Below are 20,114 nucleotides of genomic sequence, written 5' to 3'. Positions count from 1 at the left end.
GCTTTAACACAGGTCTTGATTGTCGGGCGGGTCGTGCACATACAAGCTCTGATCTCACTTCCTCACGCTGACAATGGGGCAGGGGTTAGAGGTGGAGGAATGAAAGTGAAGGAACCACGGGGAATCACTCAAGGTTAAGTTTTGTAATAGATTGAATGACTCCCCTGTGACTGATTCTATGCAGAATACAGTGAAGCTCGAACAATAGTGGGTCATTTGGCACAAATCAACTTACATTCCCTCAGATCATTTCACAATAGCAGGAAACAAGTTAGAAAGGAGGGGCACTGGTGGCGCAGTGGTTAGTTCGCGTATCCCATATATGGAGGCTATCGTCCTCAAAGCGTGCAGCCCGGGTTTGTATGTCAATCTCCAGTATCTCTCCCTGTCCTGTCTCTCCAAAAAAAGGCACAAAAAGCAGGTTATTGTCTGCTGCAGTGATGCTGACTTCATGTGCTCCACTCAAACTTGATCTTCTGAAATTGGCTTTCGTGCATGCAGCTCATCATACATCTTTAACTGCTTTTGGCCATATGACAACTTCACAACAGCTAGTTACACTTTTCAGTCAAATAAATATAATTCACAAGTATTTAAACGTGCAAAGCAATAGTCAGTTACAGCAGTTCATTCATAGACTTAATCAGCAGCTGTTTAACTGTTAAACACAAATACATGACATCTTAGGGAAAAAAGTTGGTCACCCAAGGTCATCCAAAAATCACATACATCTTTTTCCTAAAAGTCCATTTATTTTCCATCGTTTTATAGTTTTTCTACTCTGCTCGTGAACATTCATTTTAGAGCACATATCGGCTTTTTTGTGTGTGAAATAGTGGATTGAATTTCTGCACATTGGAACCAGACTGTAAACATGTTTGTGTCTGCTGGACTGGGGTGTGTATGTGGCTACGCTTGCACTATGCATAGGCTTTATTTTTCCACACTGGGTTTATGTTATCAAGTAGAATGTTTTTTTCAATCAGCTCAGTCGCCCCCTGCTGGACATTAAGATAATGCAGGTTTGAGGCACCTTCACATCCTCTACTTTCTCAAGGCCATCATTTTCCTACACTAAGGTTGGGAAGCAGTGAAATTAAAGGGGAAATATAATGAAAAATTCATTTTACAAAGTTAATGAAAAAAGGGGATATGTCCCCTTTAAGATTTCACTTACCATTTTCCTGAAAACTTGCATTGCATTGTGACAACATCTCAGCTACCCAGTTTGAGCTTGGCGTCAAGTGAATATGCGTGGACTCGTGTAAGTCATTCAGAGGCCACTTTCACCTCATTATGCATCTACGCCTGGATAAAACGCCGCAGTTTAGATTTCAATTTCCACGTTTCCGACAGCACGCGAATGCGTTAAGAGGTTACATGTGCAGCTTTAAAGTCGCGCTTCACTAACTAATAAATGACATCCTGATGCTGTTGTAAAACTAAAACTCCAAACTTTCACTCCCTCCGCTCCACCTACGTGCATCTCTCTCTCTCTCTCTCTCTCTCTCTCTGGGCAGAAATGCAGCTGAGCTTGATCTGACTTGTCCTCCCCTCCCCGCTGTAAGGCTCTCGCTGCTCCCCTGGACTTTATTTGGGTGCTTCGGCCGAGTTTACGCACGCTGGATTATGGCCGTGTCTGTTTCTCTGCAGTGTTTGGGGCTCATCATACTCGTTGCCGTCCTTTTCCAGACGATCGCGGTGTCTGTCAGTTTCATGTACTTCAACCAAGTCCTGAACACGGTAAGATAAATGTCACACGATGAGAAACTATCTACGGTATCTGCTGGTAGGTTAGTTTTACAGTGATTCCAAACAAGTGACACCATTACCCAGCAGAAAAGCTATTAAAGTGTCAAAAGTTATTGACTGTTAGTCTTCCTACACTGTGAACTAAATACTGAAGGTAAGGCTAATTTGGTGAAAGTGTCGGGGTATTTGTCACATTGTAACCTACAGTATGAACAAAAATAATTAAGTCCCATGAGGTGAAAGAGGAGAAAGTTGGCAGAGTGGATAACAGAAAACAATGGCAGGAAATAAGTTTAGTTAAAGACCCAGTGGTTGTGACACCCAAAAGCAACATATTTCTTTAGTAAGGTATCACAAGCAGAAAGAAGTTCGTTTTTTATTATTCTTTTTAAACACGCCGATTGATTGAGTGCTAAACTCTGATTGGCTTAAACCTTTTAAAAAAAACGCCCCCTTCTCCTTTCACACCCGTTACCTCTTGTGAATTAATTGCACTTCACTTCTTTAATAAATATATGTCCAGTGTGTAGTGCAGATGTAGATAGATAGGCTTTATAAATAACTTTATTTTATGTCCAAACAGTGTCATTATTTGTCCTTCGATGAGGCTTATATAAACAGGTCTTAACAGGAGTTTCCTCAGGGTGGTTGTTGCAGATGGAATGGAGGATTTCTTGTTTAACCGTTTTTTTTTTAAGACAGTGATGACATAAGTCCATTAAAAATGCAGAAATCGTTCATTTATTCCTGTGTCTGAATAGATGCAGGAGAGTTTCTCCAGAAGCAGTGTGTCCTGTCTGATTAACGCAAATCCACACTCAGATGAGGACAAGAGGAGCGACCCCTGCTGGCAAGTCACGCAACAGCTCCACTACCACATAGAGAAGGTTTTAAAATTATTTTCTAACCCTATTTTCAATATCCCTAAATACTATTGATTACAACGATTCTGTATTCCTACTATTGGCATTATTTACTGACCCAACAAAACGTTCTTTACCGTCCGGTTGGTTTCAAATTGATGTGAACTGAAAATTTCCAAACAGCTGTGAAATCAGCTCCACATTGGACTCAGCTAAGGGGAATACTGTTCTTACAATGTTCAGGTCAATAGATGAAATATCTGTTTGTTCAGAGGGGAGGACTGAATGATTCAAGAGGGGGACAAGATCCTTTGATAATTATTGAAGGTTGTTCATGTTGATCTGAGGACACATAACAGTCATTGATGACAGGATTCTTCATTTTAACACAACTTCTCTTTTGCCATTCTCATTGTCTTTGTTTCACTGGAGATGTTTTTCTTCCAGACAATGGCCGACCGTTTTCAGAAGGAGATATCCACTACTATGAGAGGTATACAAAAATACTGCAGCAGTGCGGCCTACAATTATTTATACAAGTAAAAACATATTTTTTTGTAAATAATGTCCTGTATTTGTTTCTTTTTCACAGATAAGCTGACAGGAGGGGTACCTGTCCTGAACCCTGGAATCCGAGGGCTCCCTCTACCTAAAGTAGCGGCCCATGTGACCGGTGTTATCTCATCCGCAGGACCCCAAACAGCAGATGGTGAGGATCCTGTAATCCAGTAATAAAGTCATATTCCTGTATTACTTAGGATTCATTAGAGTCGTTTACTTTCCGAGTACAGCTCTTTAAAGCCTGATTAGCATCTGTACCACGACATTTAGTGAAACATTCATTATGCCCAAACACCTGCGAGCACTGTCGAGCTCCAGCCTCAGTTTTCCAGGGTCAAAGGGGAGGAATGTGCTTTAAGGCTTCCCAGGCTGTTCTGAGTGACATCTTCATACCAACATATTTGTCAGGACCTGCTCGTGTGCAGCTGCGTTATCAAAGTGTCCTGGAGTTATCCTTTCCAACTTACTCTTTGTCCAAACATTAAACAAACTTGAAAACTGGATCTTTTGCACATTTTTTTTAGGTTTTTCTTCTAGGTTTTATTTACAATTATTTAACACCAGACTCTGCACAATAAAACCAGCTGAGTACTTTGATCACATTTATTTGATCCTGATTTCCCCTCTGTATACCCATTAAAGCAACACATGTATATTAATCCATCACCTCAAATAGTCCCTAACAGATGCATTCCTGTTTGAGTTTAACGTATATTTAACAACATATTTTCAAACAATTACAGTTTTTTCACGGCGATTTGCCAGTGACTGAGAGCCACAGACAGAATAGAAGAGGAAAAAAGCAGAAGTTAAATAGAACGGTGATACTCGTCTGACGGTGGCTTATTGATTTTTGGACGTGTTGGAGATGAAATATGAAATACAGCTAGCTGTATATTAGAGGATTTATTTGTCCAGAAGGACAGTCTTTATGAGTCTCATAAATCAGTTATTTCGTAATCATCTGTCGGGACATTTGGATCCCCTCTTACTTTTGGTGCTTTTTTTTTTTTTTTTTTTTTTACAGCTGGCTGTTGTAAATGAAGCCATAATAAGATGTCGGGTATAAAAAACACAGAATGTTTCTTGGCCCTGAGGATTCTTTCTAGCGGATGTTGCATGCCTTACTGATTGAGAGTTGTTTTTTTTAAAACATTTGTTTCTTATTTTAAAAAAATGTGACTGTTTAAACTCAATACTCCACCCTGTAATCTTAAATGCTCTTGCATCATGGTGAACGGCTGTAATTTTCGAGTGTTTGTGTGTTCTGCTGCCTGTTTATTTGTGCTGATGTTCTGTTGCAGGTTCGAGGAGCAGCAGGGGGTACATGGGGGAGCGGATCAGAGCGTGGGAGGGCCAGAGAGGTCTGTCCTTCCTGCAGAACATGGAGCTGAGGGAGGGAGAGCTGCTGGTGACCCGAGCAGGCCTCTACTACATCTATGCCCAGACCTACTTTAGACTGCTCTCTACGGGGGGAACCGACGGGGAGGCCAAGGGGGAGACAGGGGAGGAGGAAGGAGCACAGCTTGTCCAGTATATCTACAAGAAGGTTAGGCTGTGAAAAGATAACACCTGGAACAGGAGCATGAATTTAAGACTGTTCTAAACCTTTACATTGTTTAAGGACTGTTTAGCTTTAAAAAGTTGAGTCTTAATTACTTAACGCTTTTTTTGAACCGAAGTGTAGAGCCACGACCGTACAGCGTTACAAATGTGAACTGGTCTGGAACCTTTGTTCAGGGTTATCATCAGGAACAGCACAGTATGCCTCGAGAATCAAATCAAAAGAAACATTCAACTGACCTTGTTTGCAGTGAGAGCTGCTGTGGTCAACAGTTTTACAAACCTCTCTAAATTCCTAACAATCTTTATAACGATGGGCCACACAGAAAATCTGTTTAGAGTGGCAGGTTTTTTTTGTTCCCTGCAGAGCTCCTGGGGGGGGGGAAAGGCTACATGCTCAATTCCAGGTAGTGTATGCAGACGGGAGGTTGTTTATGCGAGTTTAATTTGATAAGATCATAACTGGAAAATGCTCCACATGTTAAACAGCCAGTTATAATTATACAGTGTTTTTTGGTTAGCAAACTAATACAAGCTGTAGTGACACAAACAGCTTTTAAGAGCTTTCAGACATTTATACAAAAACCTCCGGCAATTAGAGCTTACGTCAAAACAACAAAATATCAAGATAAACTACAAAGTAAGCTGAATCCATGGCATCTGTGGTGTGGCTTGTTTCCCAAGTGGAAAAAGCACCAAAAGCAGCACATGTAGAGATAATTCAGTTGGTATGTTATCACAGATATTCGAGCATAATGAATCGTTCAGTGCTTTGTACATGAAAGTTTCGATCTTGTTTTTTGTTTGGACCACAGATGAGTTCATACACGGTGCCCATCCTGCTGATGAAGTCTTCACGGAGTGCCTGCTGGCCTCGAGGTCCCGAGCCTGGTCTCTTCTCCCTGCATCAGGCCGGCACTGCCTTTTTACAGCCTGCAGACCGCCTCTTCATCAGCGTTAGCAATGCCAGCGCCATGGAGATGGACGGGAGGGCAAGCTACTTTGGGGCTTTACTTGTTGGCTAAATAAGAGTAAGCCACCAAGGGAGGGTCTTTGCCATGGAAGATTTGATATCAGACATAATCAGGTGCTAACCATAAATGTCAAGGGTTTGCTCGATAAAATGAGCAGCCAACTGAAGGTACACGATTGGTGGAGAAGAATGGACCATGAGGAGTACAAAGGAGTCTCACTGGCTCAGAATGACAAGCTAGACGGGTTGGAGAGGTTGTGATCAAACCTCACACATTTGCTCTTGAGGCGGGTCAACAAAGTTAACAAAGCAGAGCAAAGGAAGATTACGTGGTGCTACAAGACATTGAGCAGTATAATGGATACAAAGTACTGTGATCTGTGCGTGACCAAAGGGACCTGCTTTTCCCGCAGGTTCAAATGTGGACAGTTCATCCCAAGGAAATGGCGATAATGTTGGAGACAGATCTGATCGATATAAAGAATGTCGCAAGAATGAATGAAGCTTATTTTTGAGTACACATTTAGGGATGAATTCCCTTTTTGTGCAATATGTGAATGAATGTGTGGCAGAAAAATGTCCCGACGCTTTTAAAGCACTGATGTCGTATGAATGGAGCGAGTATTTAAAGTGTGTTCAGACCAGACCATTTGTGTTTATTTATCCAATGGATATCAATTGAACTGTAAAGTGCTGGAAAGATTTTATAAAGGTTTTTTATCAGATAAAATGTATAATTCCTCACATTTACAAGGTCATACTGAACTTTTAATTTTGTTCCACCACTTCTTAGCAATACGAGCTACAGAACACAAGTGAGAAATAATGAACCTAAACATTGAATTTGCTTTGGTTTGCTTTTTTTCACTTAACACCCAGAGAATTATATTTCACATTCCCACCACCTCGCATTTATGTTTTTGCCAATTAGCATATGTTAGCATGCTAATCCACACATGTAGTAGATTGCTACACATTAGCATCCTCATTATGGGCATGTTGTTGATGGCGTATAGCACTAAACACTAGTCACATATATACAGTCATTTGACATTACACAGCTGCTAGCTAGCTAGCTAACATGGCAGTTGTTCTCTTACCTGTTTAGAGTTTTGTGGTTCTATATCACAGACGTCAAACTCCAGTCCTGGAGGGCCAGCTTCCTCAGACTTTTAGATGTCTCCCTGCTCTAGCACACCTGCTTTAAACCAATGTGTTGTCATCAAGCTCTGCATAAGCCTGATAATGAGTCACTCATTGGATTCAGCTGCGTCCCAGCAGGGAGACGTCTAACAGTCTGAGGAAGCCGGCCCTCCAGGACTGGAGTTTGACACCCCTGTTCTATAGGTTTTGCATTTCTTTGCAAGCTTTGAATTTGATATTTTGGGCATTTTTTAAAAAAAAATGTTGGTAATTGAAGTGAAGTACTGACAAATGTTGAACGTGACATTCTTCTTGTGAGTATAAAAAAAGGGCTAGAAGTGGTGCACACTAGCCCGGAACACGCATCTGCATTGACTGCTTTGTTCAGTTTCTAATAACAAAAATAATGGGTTGATCTTGTGTCTGCAATCATCCGTGACAAACCTTTAAAGTGAAGTCGAGTCACATATCCCATCTACACAGAAAGACACAGAACTGAAAAAGTAAAAAACTATCATTTAATACATGTCATATTACATGTTTCCATATTATGGCAGTGAATGTTTCCGCAAGAAGAGTCACTCCTCAAACGTTTTTACATTAAAAAAAAAATACCAAAAACTAATCAGGGTTCAAGTAATGCCCAAAAGAAATACATTTTGAAACATACACACACAAGCAGGAAGATAGATCATATTTGTTGATCGTACTGTAAATCAACCTGCCTGTTCTGGTCAATGAGTGGAGAACCAAGGTGTTTGTTTGGTCTGCCTGGGTCCTCTCTCCTTCAGTCTTATTTTTTTGGTCACCATGAGTGGACTGACAAACATGTTGTAGTTACAGCTGAGACAGTTAACACAAACACGGACAACACAAAGCCTCTTGGGATATAGAAGGGCTTCAAGGTGCTTTAACCAAAACACAGAAAAGACAGTGGTTCCACACAGTCGGTATCAAAAATAGTCTCTGAGTTTGTCTCTTATCAGTCAGGACACTACAATAAGGGGAAGAAACACACACTCGAGGATATCTTGTCTTGTTAATGACGACCTATGGCTTCAGTTTATCTAAACACAGTCATGTACAATCTCATGATCAAGACATAACAGTGTAATATTTTAGACAGTCAGATTAGATTATATAAATGGTAATGCTGTAAACAACGGTGTGTGCACGAGAGCTGGGACCATGTTGGTGTTCCTATTGCTATGGTAACTTGATTTTAGTCGTAAATTGGCCAATCAATCAGGCTAAGTGCTAACAATCCTTTACACACCTCCTCACTGACATTACAGTAAATCTCAGCAGGCGCAGGCGCATGCGCGCACACACACACACACACTCTCACATACAAAAACCAGAGCCAGCCAAGTGCTTTGACATTATCTTGCTGCCTGTACAATGCCTGCATTTGCCACGTTCATTAAGACAAAGTCATTTTTAATCTGACAGTACTTGGATTGAGTGAGTTCACGAGATAGAAAAGGCAAACAGTCGCGTGTGAAATATCGATTAGTCACAAGATTCATTCACAATTAAGGTGAGAACACATACAAGGTAAAGTGTGTGTGAGGGCTGTCCTAATACAGATTATGTATTTATTAAACAGAGTAACACTCAAACATGGAAAATGCTGTGACAGTTGACTCAGGTATGAAGATGTTTTTGTAACCACTATGCACCAAAAATTGCACACTAGCAAATCTATAATTGTGTGCAGCAACAAAGAAAGACAAAAAAGTAGTATGGGTTCCTATTGCCTCTTAGAGTGTGTCTGTGGTCTAATGAACAAAAAGCACCTCTGAAGAACAAAACCGAATATATATGTGTTTCACTACAGGCAGGCAACAATACACACCGGCACACAGGCACAATACAGGAGGCTTTGGCACACCCATGCTAGTCTTACTACTCAGCTTTTTCCAACACAATATAAGAAGAGCAGGTTACAGGACAGGACAGACCCATAGCTGCCTTAGATTTGGGGGGGGGGGGGGGGGGGGGGTACAGGTTGTCTGACAGACACTGATTAGTCGTCACATTCAATCAGCACAGAGCTGTCTGTTTATAGAGTCCCAGCCTCTCATCCAATCAGTAACTCCAGACTGTCTTCATAGTTGGGATCTTGTGGGGGGCTGGGGGACAAGAAGGCTGTGGTAACAGGGGTCCCTGTTGCTGTGGCGACATTTAGGAGGGTGTTAGCTCGGATGCTGGTGGTTGCCGGGTTGCGGAGTGCGGCGGCTGCGGTGATGCTGGTGAGGTTGATGCCGAGGGTGAGCCGCGTCTGCTCCAAGGCTTTCTCTGGCACGGCGAAGGCCTCTAGCTTTTTCTCTCCGTTGGCCATGTAGGAGTTCTGGCAACCTCGACAGATACAATCTAAGCATGCCTGAGATGGGTGATATGAATGTACACATGTAATGTTAGTCAAAACTTTTTTTTTTTTTCTTTTTTTTTTTGAGCGATCCAAAGTTTTATTCTTCTTTTCAGGTGCCAATTGCATTTAAAGATTTACTGACATGCCATGACAGTTTTGTAATAAGAGACTTACATTAGATAAAATACTTACAACACCTAACTGTACCTATCTGATGTCTCAATAACATAAAAAAGGTTGCTCTTAAGTGAGCAGAACACAAAATACTTCATTGTATGTCTCGATAAGGGTCTCACCTTGCGGTTGGAGTAGCACGGACAGCGTTGCCCCCTGCAGGTCAGCACAGATGGATTCTGGGTCGCCCTGCCACACTTGCAGCCTTTCTTCTCCACAGGCTTCTTATATGGAGGCCTGACAGGGGCTGGAGGCACGAGGCAGCCAGACATCAACCGCTGGTCTTTGCTGGCATCCTTGGTCTTGGAACCCCCACCACTGCGGGCCTTCACGTGGGGCTTCTTAGGACCCGGATCAACATGCTTCCTGGCACCTTTATTGTGGTTTGGCGCAGGGCGACTGGGCTTTGGAGGAGCGCCGTTAGAAAGGGATGAGTATGTGTGTGCTGGTACAGTTAAGGAGAGTGTGGGTGGTTGTGTGTTTATTGTCAGAGGGGGATTTGGAGTGCGTACATTTGAGGAGGGGCCCTGCAGAATGGAGGCAATAGGGAGGGGTTTTACTTTCTCCCTGTCGCTTTCTGAACGTGATCGCTTTCGTTTAAGGCGGACTGGTGGGGGCTTGGAAGAGGGAGGAGGATCAAAGGATGAAGTGAGTATGTGAGCACTGTGGCTTGACCCAGTGTTTGTCCTGTCTGTTCGGATCTGTGTGTAGTTGTGAGCTGCATCAAGGTGTATGTACATTTGAGTGTGTGCTCTGTCTGTGGTTATGTGTGTTCTTTCTTGATGTGCATGGGGGGAATCTTGACTTGGCTGAAGGGGATCCAATGTCTGTAACACCTCCTCCACACTGAGAAGCAACACCTCCCCCTCCTCCAACTCCCTACTGCTGGATTCCCCATCCCTGAGTGAGCACACAGTGCCTGGAGTTTGGCCTAATGGTCCTGTGGTCAGACTCAATTCTAGACCACCACAGCCAGTATCGGACACAGACAGGCCTGCCTGAGACTGCTCCTCGACCAACTCACAGACTTCCAGCTCAGGAGATGAGGGATCCAGGTCCCCCAGAACCTCTCCATTGCAGCCTTGTGGTCCATTGGATAAAGGAGGGTCAGATGAGGAACTCTTGGGTACAGCTGAGAGCTCTGCAGGAGCAGGTGGTGCCTCTGTGGGGGTTAGGGAGTCGGAGGCAGAAGGATTCACATCTTCCTGAGCTAAACAAAGGTCTTCCGTCTCTTTATGTGACATTAGCACCTCCTCTAGCAAGGCCATAATCTCAAGGGAGCCTCCTTCATGGCTGCTGATCAACTGCAGCAATGGTGAATGAGTCACGTAGAGACAGAGCTTCCTGTAGCACTGCACCAGCAAAGAAAGCTGTTTGTTCTCCTGGAAGCAGGAATAGTCTTTACACCGGTTGCATGACAGCCTGATCCGCATCTTCTGGCCTTTACAGGCCAAGCAGACACAATGCTGACACTCTGGATGAGAAATGGGATCTTCAAGCAGTTTGCCTGGGACATAAAGAAGCAAGAGCAATCATCAGTTAATCATACTATATGGACGTGTCATTGTCTGCCCAATACTTAAGAAAAAAAATATCGGCCACAATTTCCCAGTACCATAAATTAACTCTAAACAGCGGTTTGAATAGTTAGTAAAAAAAAAAGAGATTACTTTTAAAAGCGGTTTCAAAATGATGTTCTATCAACGATCAAATGAAACAGTCTACTTGTGATTATAGGGTACAGAGTATAGAAATGAGTACATGCTACAACAATATTGTGATCTATGAGTCACTATAGATTTCCCTTTCTGTTTTCATGCTTTCCCCTGCCCCCAGTTTGTTGAAATTAAAAATGCTAAACTGTACTTTACCATCATGTCTGATCATTGACTGATTTTGACTGCTTGTGCCCCTTAGTCTGTGTAAATATTGCACGAGCTCACAAATTATGCTTTAAAACACCATTATATAATCTGGGGGCCCAGAAATACTGTCCCATATCATCCTGTCAATATTGCCAATCTTGAAACACAAGCTGCCCCAGTGTGTGGATGCACCACAAACTAAGAGCAAAGTCACAGTAATGCTTTGTGAATAGGAAAACACATGGCTCTGCAGCAGCAGACAAAACAACAGAGGAGTCATCTGTCTTGACAAGAAGGGGCAGATGACTGGGGCACAGCAACGGTTGCTAAGGGAGACCAAGGTGGTGATCACGACAAATGTTGTCAACTGCTGCAAGCGAACACACACAACCATTCAAACCTCAGTCAATATGAATAGTCCGATTATGGAATAAAAGCAACATATTATGTATATATGGTTAACAAGACTATTTTATGTGTGATCATTCAGTGAGAAATGTCTGCGTGCTTCTGACCTGCTACCAAGTAATATTAAAAAGGATGCTTACCACAGACGAGGCATGCGAGGGACTGTCGGAAGAAGGGTAGCAGCGTGAACATGTCCGTGAAGGTGTGAGGCTGCCGCGGGTCACACTGCAGCACGGCCCGGCTGGCGGACACGTACAAAGCGGTAACATTAACAGGGTTCATAGCGGTGTGTGCTCCGCAGCCTCTCAGGAAAAATATCCAGCAAAAAAAAAAAAAAGAAAGCAACCTCTCAGGCTATATGGGAGAAAATGTTAACTGGCTTAGTGGAGCAAATCCCAGCCTGCCCAGTTTACAATAATCGACAAACTAATTCACATCGAACATGGGAAGGCGGTTGAATTTAATGCTAGCTTAAGTTAGCATCACCGGTTTGTAGTCCTTATTCCCATTAAATACTTTTATGCTCACAGTTAATGTTTTCTTTGATCGGGACCAATTTGACCCTTTTTCTTTTAAATAACTCACATTATCCCTAACACTATGTAACAGCTAACACCAATTCAACTGATCCAAAACAGCCATGATCAAAAGGTTAGCATTTTTTAAGCTAACGATAGCTTACAGCAGACATCATCCAAACCTTTTACACGAGAAATGGTCGATGTTCGCCATAGAGTCCATTTACTATCCAACAATGTCACCGTGTCGATGCCTTATTAAAAAGAGGGGCTGCTGCTATGATTACAAATGTGCTTGGTTAGCAGTTAGCTACCAGACTCCAGGCGCGCACTTGATGTAAACAAAGCTAACCAGCAAGGGTTAGCATGGCTAGCACTAAATTAGCCAGCGAATATTCAACCGTATGACTAACCACCCCGGATTCTGCTTTATACCCCGCGCAAAGGGGCCAGTGCAAGCTGTTCATGGAAATTCTGCAACGTTGTATTTTTTCTATAACAGTCTGCCAGCAGCGACCGACACATAGCTAACTATCCGTTTTACAAATTGCATCGATTTTCCACTTTTCCTCGCATCAACCCCTCTCGACAGGCATGATCATCTCGCGAGACTACCAGCAGTTACCGTGGTTACTGTCTTCTTTACGCACCCCGCACATCACATCACATCGCCTGGGCCCTCAAACCTTACCGCAACTTCTCTGTTCAATATAAACACTATATTATTAGCTCTTAAAACTCTTATTTTCTCCCTCAAACGTATATAAAGACATCAACACTAACCGTAAAGTTTGTGTATATGTATGAGTGTGTAGCTGCACCTGCATCGTTCATTACTTTTCATAATTATTGAATTATACACATTTATTTGTATGGAATTTAATGACTATTTAACTGACAAGTTTCACTAATTAATTAATTAATTTTGATATTTTGCGACTGTATCAGAGCACTGTTAAGTCCAAAGCAAATGTCGCATTAGGACAATAAAGTTAACCTTATATTATCTTATCATTATCTTAAACCCTCCTGTTATTTACTTTGACACGTAAGTACAGAAAGAATGGAGAAGGTCGCCCCTTCACCATCCTATAGGAAAATAATTTAACCTCAGAAGACCACAGTTTTGAGTCTAAAATTCTTAAAATGAAAAACTGAGATGACATCTGACTGTCAAATTGGAAAGCCAGTCACTGTTCGGTTAATACAAACAGTGTTCAATGAACCCATGGTTTTTTAACGTAAAATTTGTCTATTTAGTTCAGAAAATATAGCATAGAATTATTTCACTTAGCTCCAACTTTCCATTTTCACTACAAAATCTACATTGTGCACCTTAAAGGTGTTGATTCCTGTAGTCCTAAATGTTTCTATAATGTAAATCTAAGCGTTGCAGGTAGGCGAGATTGTTACTATTGTAAACTTTACAGGCGGTGTTTGGATTTTAGAATGAACGTGCAACCACAGCTGCCCAAAACATGAAACGTTAATTTACCTGTAAATCTAAACTCAGGGATAAGATATGCACCAATTTTACTATGACATAGTTTTTTACATAGAATAATGCTGCATTCAGGTTATGTTGGAGATGTCGGAAAAAGAAGTTTCTGGGAAGTTGTAAAATGTACATGAACACCTGCTCAAGTCGGAACAACAAATCAAAAAAGATTTGACGTCAGAATTGTCATCACCTGGCCGGCAAAATGGGATTTTTTTTTTTTTATGCCAACATACATTTTTTTTTAATGTATTATTCACAACTCGGATATTTGGACCACCCGAGCAGCACATGAATGCAGCATAAAACCAAATACCAGTTAAGTCCCGCCCATTTCCCTGGTATAATGAACTCCGTACTTTTAATTGGTTTAGAGAGCTCGCCCCCCATCTGCCATTGGCTCAAATCTCTTTCTTTTATTTCCGGTTGCTGCCTGTCACCGAAGAGCTTACAAGAGAATGATGGCGGCCTTCAGTGTGGCTCGAAGCAGCTGCGGACTGATACACGGGTTGAGGACGTCTTTAAAGTGTTTTGCGCCCGTCAAACATGGCGCAGTCTCTGCTGCTGCTCTCGTGCCGCAGAAGAACCAGCTCCGGGACTGCCGCTGGTACTCTGCCGGCCATCTGTCCGTGAAGGAGAGGATTGACAAGAAACGGAGAGCGGCGCTCGTCGGGGGAGGTCAGAAGAGAATAGATGCTCAACACAAAAGGGTAACTTCTGCTGAGTTTGACTTTCTTTGACTTTACAGTGACCTCTAAAACTTTTTGATTTCAGAGTTAACTGTATCGTAACTCAGGTAGGCTACCTTTAGGAATGTCCCCAGTCCATTGCCGAAACCCAGTGCTCTTTAACAAGGTTAGAACCTGTTCAAATCCTCTGCAAGCCTCACGTCACAAAACGTCACAAATCCTCGTTTGCTGGTTTAAAGTTAATACCAAATCCAAAATATGTTCCCACAGTTTACGAACTGAACCGCTTGGTGGAAACAGGGTTTTACCATGAAGCTCTTTTTTTTTTATTTCACACGTCAAGAGTTGGTTAGAGTTTTAAAGGGGACACATAATGACAAATCCAATTTGACAGCGTTTATTAACATTTGGGTAACCTGAGTGTCCATCCACCCACGAAATTTAAAATAAATCCATCCAATCCTTTATTTGTGGTCCGCATAAGTCTTAACACAGTGAAAAATGCTCTGTTTCAAATTTTCTCAGTTTGTCACAAGTTGGATTCTGGTTTAAAAAAAAATAAATAAAAATAAAACGTTCTGCCTAGAGCAAAACGTGTGCAGGTCAGACATTTTTATTCTCTCTACGGAGGAGTGATGCCTACCTGGAAAACTAAGGGAGGGGGGGGGGGGATTGTATTTAAAGAGACATGCACACTAAAACGGAGTGTTCTGAGAGAACTGATTTCTACAGGGTCACAAACCTCCTGGTGCTGGAGTCATGTTATATTTGGACCAAAGCACAGCACAGATGTTTCATTTAAAGTGCAGGGGACTGTCTGAAAAGGTGAAAAAAGGTATAATATGTCCCCGTTAATAATTATGTGGGGCAGCAATGGGATACACAAGTTAGATAACCCTCCTGCTTTCTGCTTTTATTACACATATTTTTAGAATAACAATAAGAGGATGAATACATAGAAGGTCAGATAAAATTAGACATTGCAGTGCAGTAGTACTCATAACTGCATCTCTGACAGTTGATGTTTCTGTATTTTTATTGTCATTTTGTGTTATTCACTGCAGGGTAAGCTGACAGCCAGGGAGCGAGTGGAGCTTCTGCTGGACCCTGATTCGTTTGTGGAGACAGACATGTTTGTGGAGCATCGCTGCTCCGACTTTGGCATGGAGCAGGACAGAAACAAGGTAACAACAGCAACAGAATGCTCTGTCCTTTTGGAAACCGCTTTCTTCGTTCTGGTTTGAAACGTTTCTGATCAAAAGTTCTAACATCTTCTTGTCTCTTAATAGTTCCCCGGTGACAGCGTGGTGACAGGCAGTGGCAGGATCAACGGCAGGCTGGTTTATGTTTTCAGTCAGGTACAGTGTTGTAGTTACACTCTGCACTGTGTAAGCAGCAGAAGGTTAAGAGCTTCTTGGTTCTATATGCATTACGATTTGTCTATCCTGCTCTCCCTAACCCTTTTAGGACTTCACAGTGTTTGGTGGCAGTCTGTCTGGAGCTCATGCACAGAAGATCTGTAAGGTAAACAACAATTGAGACACTGTATGTGCACATACAAAACTGAAAAAAAAATTAAATAATAATAATAATCTCACGACCGTGTCTCTTCCTCCTACTTATCAACTATCAGATTATGGACCAGGCCATGACAGTCGGAGCCCCTGTCATCGGGTTGAATGACTCTGGAGGAGCTCGTATCCAAGAAGGAGTGGAGTCTCTAGCTGGATATGCAGACATATTCCTGGTATAGTTATTTAGGAAACAGTCCTTTCATGTCACACGTTTGGACTTTGAGTTTCCTGTTGTATCTTTCATCACTAGAAATACACAAACTACCTTTTGAGGACAGTTTTTTTGAAAACAACCATCCTCCTTTTCCAGAGAAACGTGATGGCTTCAGGTGTCGTCCCTCAGATCTCCATGATCATGGGTCCCTGTGCAGGAGGCGCCGTCTACTCCCCGGCTCTGACAGATTTCACCTTCATGGTTAAAGTAGGAGTGCTGCACGAAGGCTTTCTAATATTTGCATATTTCAGTTAGCATTTTTTTGATTGTTTATTTTCAGAACATAATAAACATAAGATAAATAGGAAAAGACAATATAGTAATATTCAAAAAGTAGTAGGTAGAAGTAAAAACTTATATTTCCCTACCCCCATATTACATTTCTTCTGTTTATATGTTTATATATTTCTTATGTTTAGATTATTCCAATTTTGACGAATGTGATTTTTAAAATGAAGCTAAACAGAGACACAAGAAGTTGCTGTAAAAGTGGATACATCTTGTATTACACACTCTATTGTCCTGACAGATAAATGTTTGCATGTGTATAGGACACATCATACCTCTTCATCACAGGACCTGATGTTGTAAAGTCGGTCACCAATGAAGACGTGACTCAAGAGCAGCTGGGCGGAGCTAAAACGCACACGTCTGTTTCTGGTTAGTAAAAGAAAAAAAAAAAAGGCTGCTATTATGTCTCACCAGAAGAGAGAAGAGTTAAGATCCAACATTGAAACGCTGAAATCAGTTTGTTTGAAGAGTCTGAGAAGTTTCTTGTTCCATGTTCTCAGGAGTGGCTCACCACGCGTTTGAGAACGATGTTGATGCCTTAATGAACCTGCGAGAATTCTTCAACTTCCTGCCTCTGAGCAATCGGGATCCTGCTCCCATCAGGGAGTGCCATGACCCCAGGTAACCAATCACATCAGCCTCTCAATCCGGACACAACCAGCCACGTGTTTCAATCGGGGGATATATTTCCATGCTGTTTAATTTGTGTTTAATATCTTTGTTGCATTTTCAGTGATCGTTCAGTTCATTCATTGGATACCATTGTCCCGGATGAGTCAACTAAAGCCTACGACATGTTGGACATCATTCACTCGGTACTTGCACACGCAAACCCTCGCTCACTTGTATGTGCAAGTGAATCTGTTTTAGTAAACGTTTTCTTTCTGAATGCTACTCCTCAGATTGTGGATGAAAGGGACTTCTTTGAGATCATGCCCAACTATGCCAAAAACATTGTGGTGGGATTTGCCCGTATGAACGGACGCACTATAGGCATTGTGGGTAACCAGCCCAAAGTGGCTTCTGGTGAGTAAAATCTTTGAAGGAGCAAAAGTAAGAATGGCAGGGAGGAAAGAGACACATTTACAGTTTTGTTTCAATAACATTAGAAAAAAAAGTGGCCTGGGGAAACTTGAATTTCATGAGAAATACGCAAATGTATGTGTGTTTCTTGTAAATCTTCATTTTCATTTTTTTAACCCCTTAAATCTTGGAGAATAGCTACCTTTTTTTGCCCCTCTAAATTCCACATTCCTCCCAATAGTTTTTCTTTCAAAGGTTCCCTCTGTCTCGTTTTGGAATGGTATTTGAGAGACGTGAGATTGATGGGAGAAATCGAGAGTCGTTTCTTAACTCGTGATCTATCATGGTGTGTGTGTGTGTGTGTGTGTGTCATGCTGCTGACTTCATATCTGTTTGCTTCGCAGGCTGTCTGGACATCAACTCCTCAGTGAAGGGAGCTCGATTTGTACGTTTCTGCGACGCCTTTAATATTCCCATCATCACCTTTGTGGACGTGCCGGGCTTCCTGCCAGGTACTGTTTGCAAAAATCCCTCCACAATGTCTTGATAGAGTTGAGATCTTGACATGTGATTGGCTTGCTGTCTTGCATCTTGTTCACAAACGGGACAAACTGCCTGCACAGAAAACACTCAGTAGCACATTAAGGGCAGGACATTCACACACATTGTCTAACCTAGCTTTATTATGACCAGCGCAAGTTTAAGACTGTCTAACTTTACATGTAAACAGACAAGACATTGCATCGTTGAAACCGATGTGATGTCATCAACAGGTACCGCTCAGGAGTATGGAGGCATCATCAGACACGGAGCCAAACTGCTTTATGCTTTTGCAGAGGCCACAGTCCCTAAAATTACCATCATCACCAGAAAGGTGTGTCCGAATGAATATAAAGAGAGATGGATGTTGAAAGTGTTCTGAATCTTACTGGGCTGAGCATGACTCCAGCACGTTCATCAATAAAAGACACTTAGCTTCAAATCGAACTATCAAAAAAACAACAACTTGAATTTCCCTGAATGTTGATGTGTTTGTGTATCTCAGGCTTACGGAGGAGCCTATGATGTGATGAGCTCCAAACACTTACGAGGAGACGTGAACTACGCCTGGCCAACAGCTGAAGTGGCTGTGATGGGTGCCAAGGTACAAACTTTAAAACAAAAACATTTGGTCCCTCCCTGTTCTCTGTCTGGACTTTTATTTGACTTTTATGTGTGTGCTCTATTTCCCTCTCAGGGTGCCGTGCAGATTATCTTCAGAGGAAAAGAGAACCAGGCTGAAGCCGAGGCTGAATACGTGGAAAAGTTCGCCAACCCCTTCCCAGCTGCTGTCAGAGGTGAACTTTCTCACTTCTTCATAGCATCTCCAAAAATCCATCAAACCTCAAATGTCGCTCGAGCTTTCACTGCATATTGGTAAAATAGATTTTGCGCTTCTCTTTCTGACCTGCCAAATGGTAACTTCAGGTTTCGTGGATGACATCATCGAGCCATCTAGCACTCGCAAGAGGATCTGCAGAGACCTGGAGGTGCTGGCCAGCAAACAGCAGGTCAACCCCTGGAAGAAGCATGCCAACATTCCTCTGTGAAACTGTTCCCATCGACACTATCTAAAGGCACTCACTTTGGGATGTACCATTCAAATGAACTCAAGCAGTAGACCAAGAGAAACAACTTGACAGATGTTGTCATCTTACTTTACTGTCATTTACCACTCCAGGAAAGTAGCACGTATGAAGATACTCTCTGATTTGGTTTGCGCTCAGTTGCAATCTTGAATTCCTTTCCAGCTCCATGTTAGTGTTTGGAACCATAAATTCCAAAAAGTAACATTTATTTTAGACGTGAAAAGATTTTTTGGAGAGGGGGGGATATCAAAGCTAGGTCAACAAAATCAGCTGGTGTTTCTTTGACATATCACTGGTGTGCAAAATGTAAAAATGAAAATCTCAACAAAAAATGGAAAACCGTGTTTGTCACAGACACCACATTTAGTAATGCTAATCTTCTTGATTTGACACACTTCAAGAACATGACTGTACGTGAAAGACCAGATGAGGTATATGTAGTCTGCTTCAAAGTGAGCACTGTAGTTTATTCTTCTTGCTGTGTACAATAGTTTTTTTTTTTTTTCAGACACTCTTTGCATTTGATGTCTTCCATTATGGTAAAGAAAAACAAATCATCCTTACAACCTCAAAGTGTGCCTTTCCTCTCTGGCAGACTCTGCTCTGCCATTTGTAAAATAAATCATTGAATTCAATATGCTTGATTGCTTCTTGACTGAAATTAAAGCTCTTTTCTTGTTTTAAACATGAAAATTACACGGTGTATGATGTGGTCCCAAAGTGTGTGTGTGCGCGTGTAAGAGAGGAGGATGAAAGTTCAAAGACAGCCTCAGTTTGTTTTTAAAAAAAAAGACTTAAGACAGCTGAAGTGGAAGATTTGTCTGGCACAATTTCACATAGTACTTCAATGGTGGTTCAACGCTACTGTTAGAAACTTTCTGTTTAGGATGTATTATGGCGCCCCCTGTGGACAAACTTCCGTTTTTATCACTACTGACTTTCTCCTGGTGTTAGAAGTTTTTTGTTTTGTATTTTATCCCTGGACTGGTTGCCAAGAAATTTC

The 20,114-nt window shown here is 41.9% G+C and overlaps 3 protein-coding genes across 3 annotated transcripts; 2 read left to right on the top strand and 1 right to left on the bottom strand.

Annotated features, from left to right (window-relative positions):
* Positions 1–1,407: 1,407 nt before the first annotated feature.
* Positions 1,408–6,825, top strand: LOC306840894 (tumor necrosis factor ligand superfamily member 10-like). Its single transcript, XM_079370477.1, has 6 exons — positions 1,408–1,743; positions 2,514–2,639; positions 3,063–3,108; positions 3,208–3,324; positions 4,481–4,725; positions 5,555–6,825. The coding sequence occupies exons 1-6, from the start codon at positions 1,630–1,632 to the stop codon at positions 5,762–5,764; spliced, it is 858 nt and encodes a 285-aa protein (XP_079226603.1). The 5' UTR covers positions 1,408–1,629; the 3' UTR covers positions 5,765–6,825.
* Positions 6,826–7,351: 526 nt separating this feature from the next.
* Positions 7,352–12,858, bottom strand: msl2a (MSL complex subunit 2a). Its single transcript, XM_079369487.1, has 3 exons — positions 11,817–12,858; positions 9,526–10,910; positions 7,352–9,241 (listed from the first exon to the last, which is right to left on the bottom strand). Exons 1-3 carry the CDS (start codon positions 11,956–11,958, stop codon positions 8,939–8,941), a joined length of 1,830 nt encoding a protein of 609 aa, XP_079225613.1. The 5' UTR covers positions 11,959–12,858; the 3' UTR covers positions 7,352–8,938.
* Positions 12,859–14,108: 1,250 nt separating this feature from the next.
* pccb (propionyl-CoA carboxylase subunit beta) lies at positions 14,109–19,746 on the top strand. Its single transcript, XM_079369205.1, has 15 exons — positions 14,109–14,402; positions 15,446–15,565; positions 15,671–15,739; positions 15,849–15,905; positions 16,015–16,128; positions 16,266–16,376; positions 16,721–16,829; positions 16,961–17,081; positions 17,194–17,275; positions 17,363–17,486; positions 17,888–17,995; positions 18,257–18,357; positions 18,529–18,627; positions 18,721–18,820; positions 18,951–19,746. Exons 1-15 carry the CDS (start codon positions 14,151–14,153, stop codon positions 19,070–19,072), a joined length of 1,689 nt encoding a protein of 562 aa, XP_079225331.1. The 5' UTR covers positions 14,109–14,150; the 3' UTR covers positions 19,073–19,746.
* Positions 19,747–20,114: the final 368 nt, after the last annotated feature.

Source organism: Symphodus melops (assembly GCF_947650265.1).
Source record: "Symphodus melops genome assembly, chromosome: 19".
In the NCBI taxonomy this organism is placed as follows: domain Eukaryota; kingdom Metazoa; phylum Chordata; class Actinopteri; order Labriformes; family Labridae; genus Symphodus; species Symphodus melops.
The sequence above is the reverse complement of the archived record's forward strand: the minus strand, read 5'-3'. Positions and strand labels throughout refer to the sequence as shown.

What these genes read in the sequence shown, in the direction of transcription:
- msl2a (XM_079369487.1), bottom strand. Translation starts at nt 11,958, where the DNA reads ATGAACCCTGTTAATGTTACCGCTTTGTACGTGTCCGCCAGCCGGGCC. An exon ending in CCTCGCATGCCTCGTCTGTG is followed by an intron (nt 10,911 to 11,816) that starts GTAAGCATCCTT and finishes TTTATGTCCCAG; the next exon opens with GCAAACTGCTTGAAGATCCC. An exon ending in CGTGCTACTCCAACCGCAAG is followed by an intron (nt 9,242 to 9,525) that starts GTGAGACCCTTA and finishes CACCCATCTCAG; the next exon opens with GCATGCTTAGATTGTATCTG.
- LOC306840894 (XM_079370477.1), top strand. Translation starts at nt 1,630, where the DNA reads ATGGCCGTGTCTGTTTCTCTGCAGTGTTTGGGGCTCATCATACTCGTT. An exon ending in TCCACTACCACATAGAGAAG is followed by an intron (nt 2,640 to 3,062) that starts GTTTTAAAATTA and finishes TTTTTCTTCCAG; the next exon opens with ACAATGGCCGACCGTTTTCA. An exon ending in AGGACCCCAAACAGCAGATG is followed by an intron (nt 3,325 to 4,480) that starts GTGAGGATCCTG and finishes GTTCTGTTGCAG; the next exon opens with GTTCGAGGAGCAGCAGGGGG.
- pccb (XM_079369205.1), top strand. Translation starts at nt 14,151, where the DNA reads ATGATGGCGGCCTTCAGTGTGGCTCGAAGCAGCTGCGGACTGATACAC. An exon ending in GATATGCAGACATATTCCTG is followed by an intron (nt 16,129 to 16,265) that starts GTATAGTTATTT and finishes CTCCTTTTCCAG; the next exon opens with AGAAACGTGATGGCTTCAGG. An exon ending in AGGGAGTGCCATGACCCCAG is followed by an intron (nt 17,082 to 17,193) that starts GTAACCAATCAC and finishes TTGCATTTTCAG; the next exon opens with TGATCGTTCAGTTCATTCAT.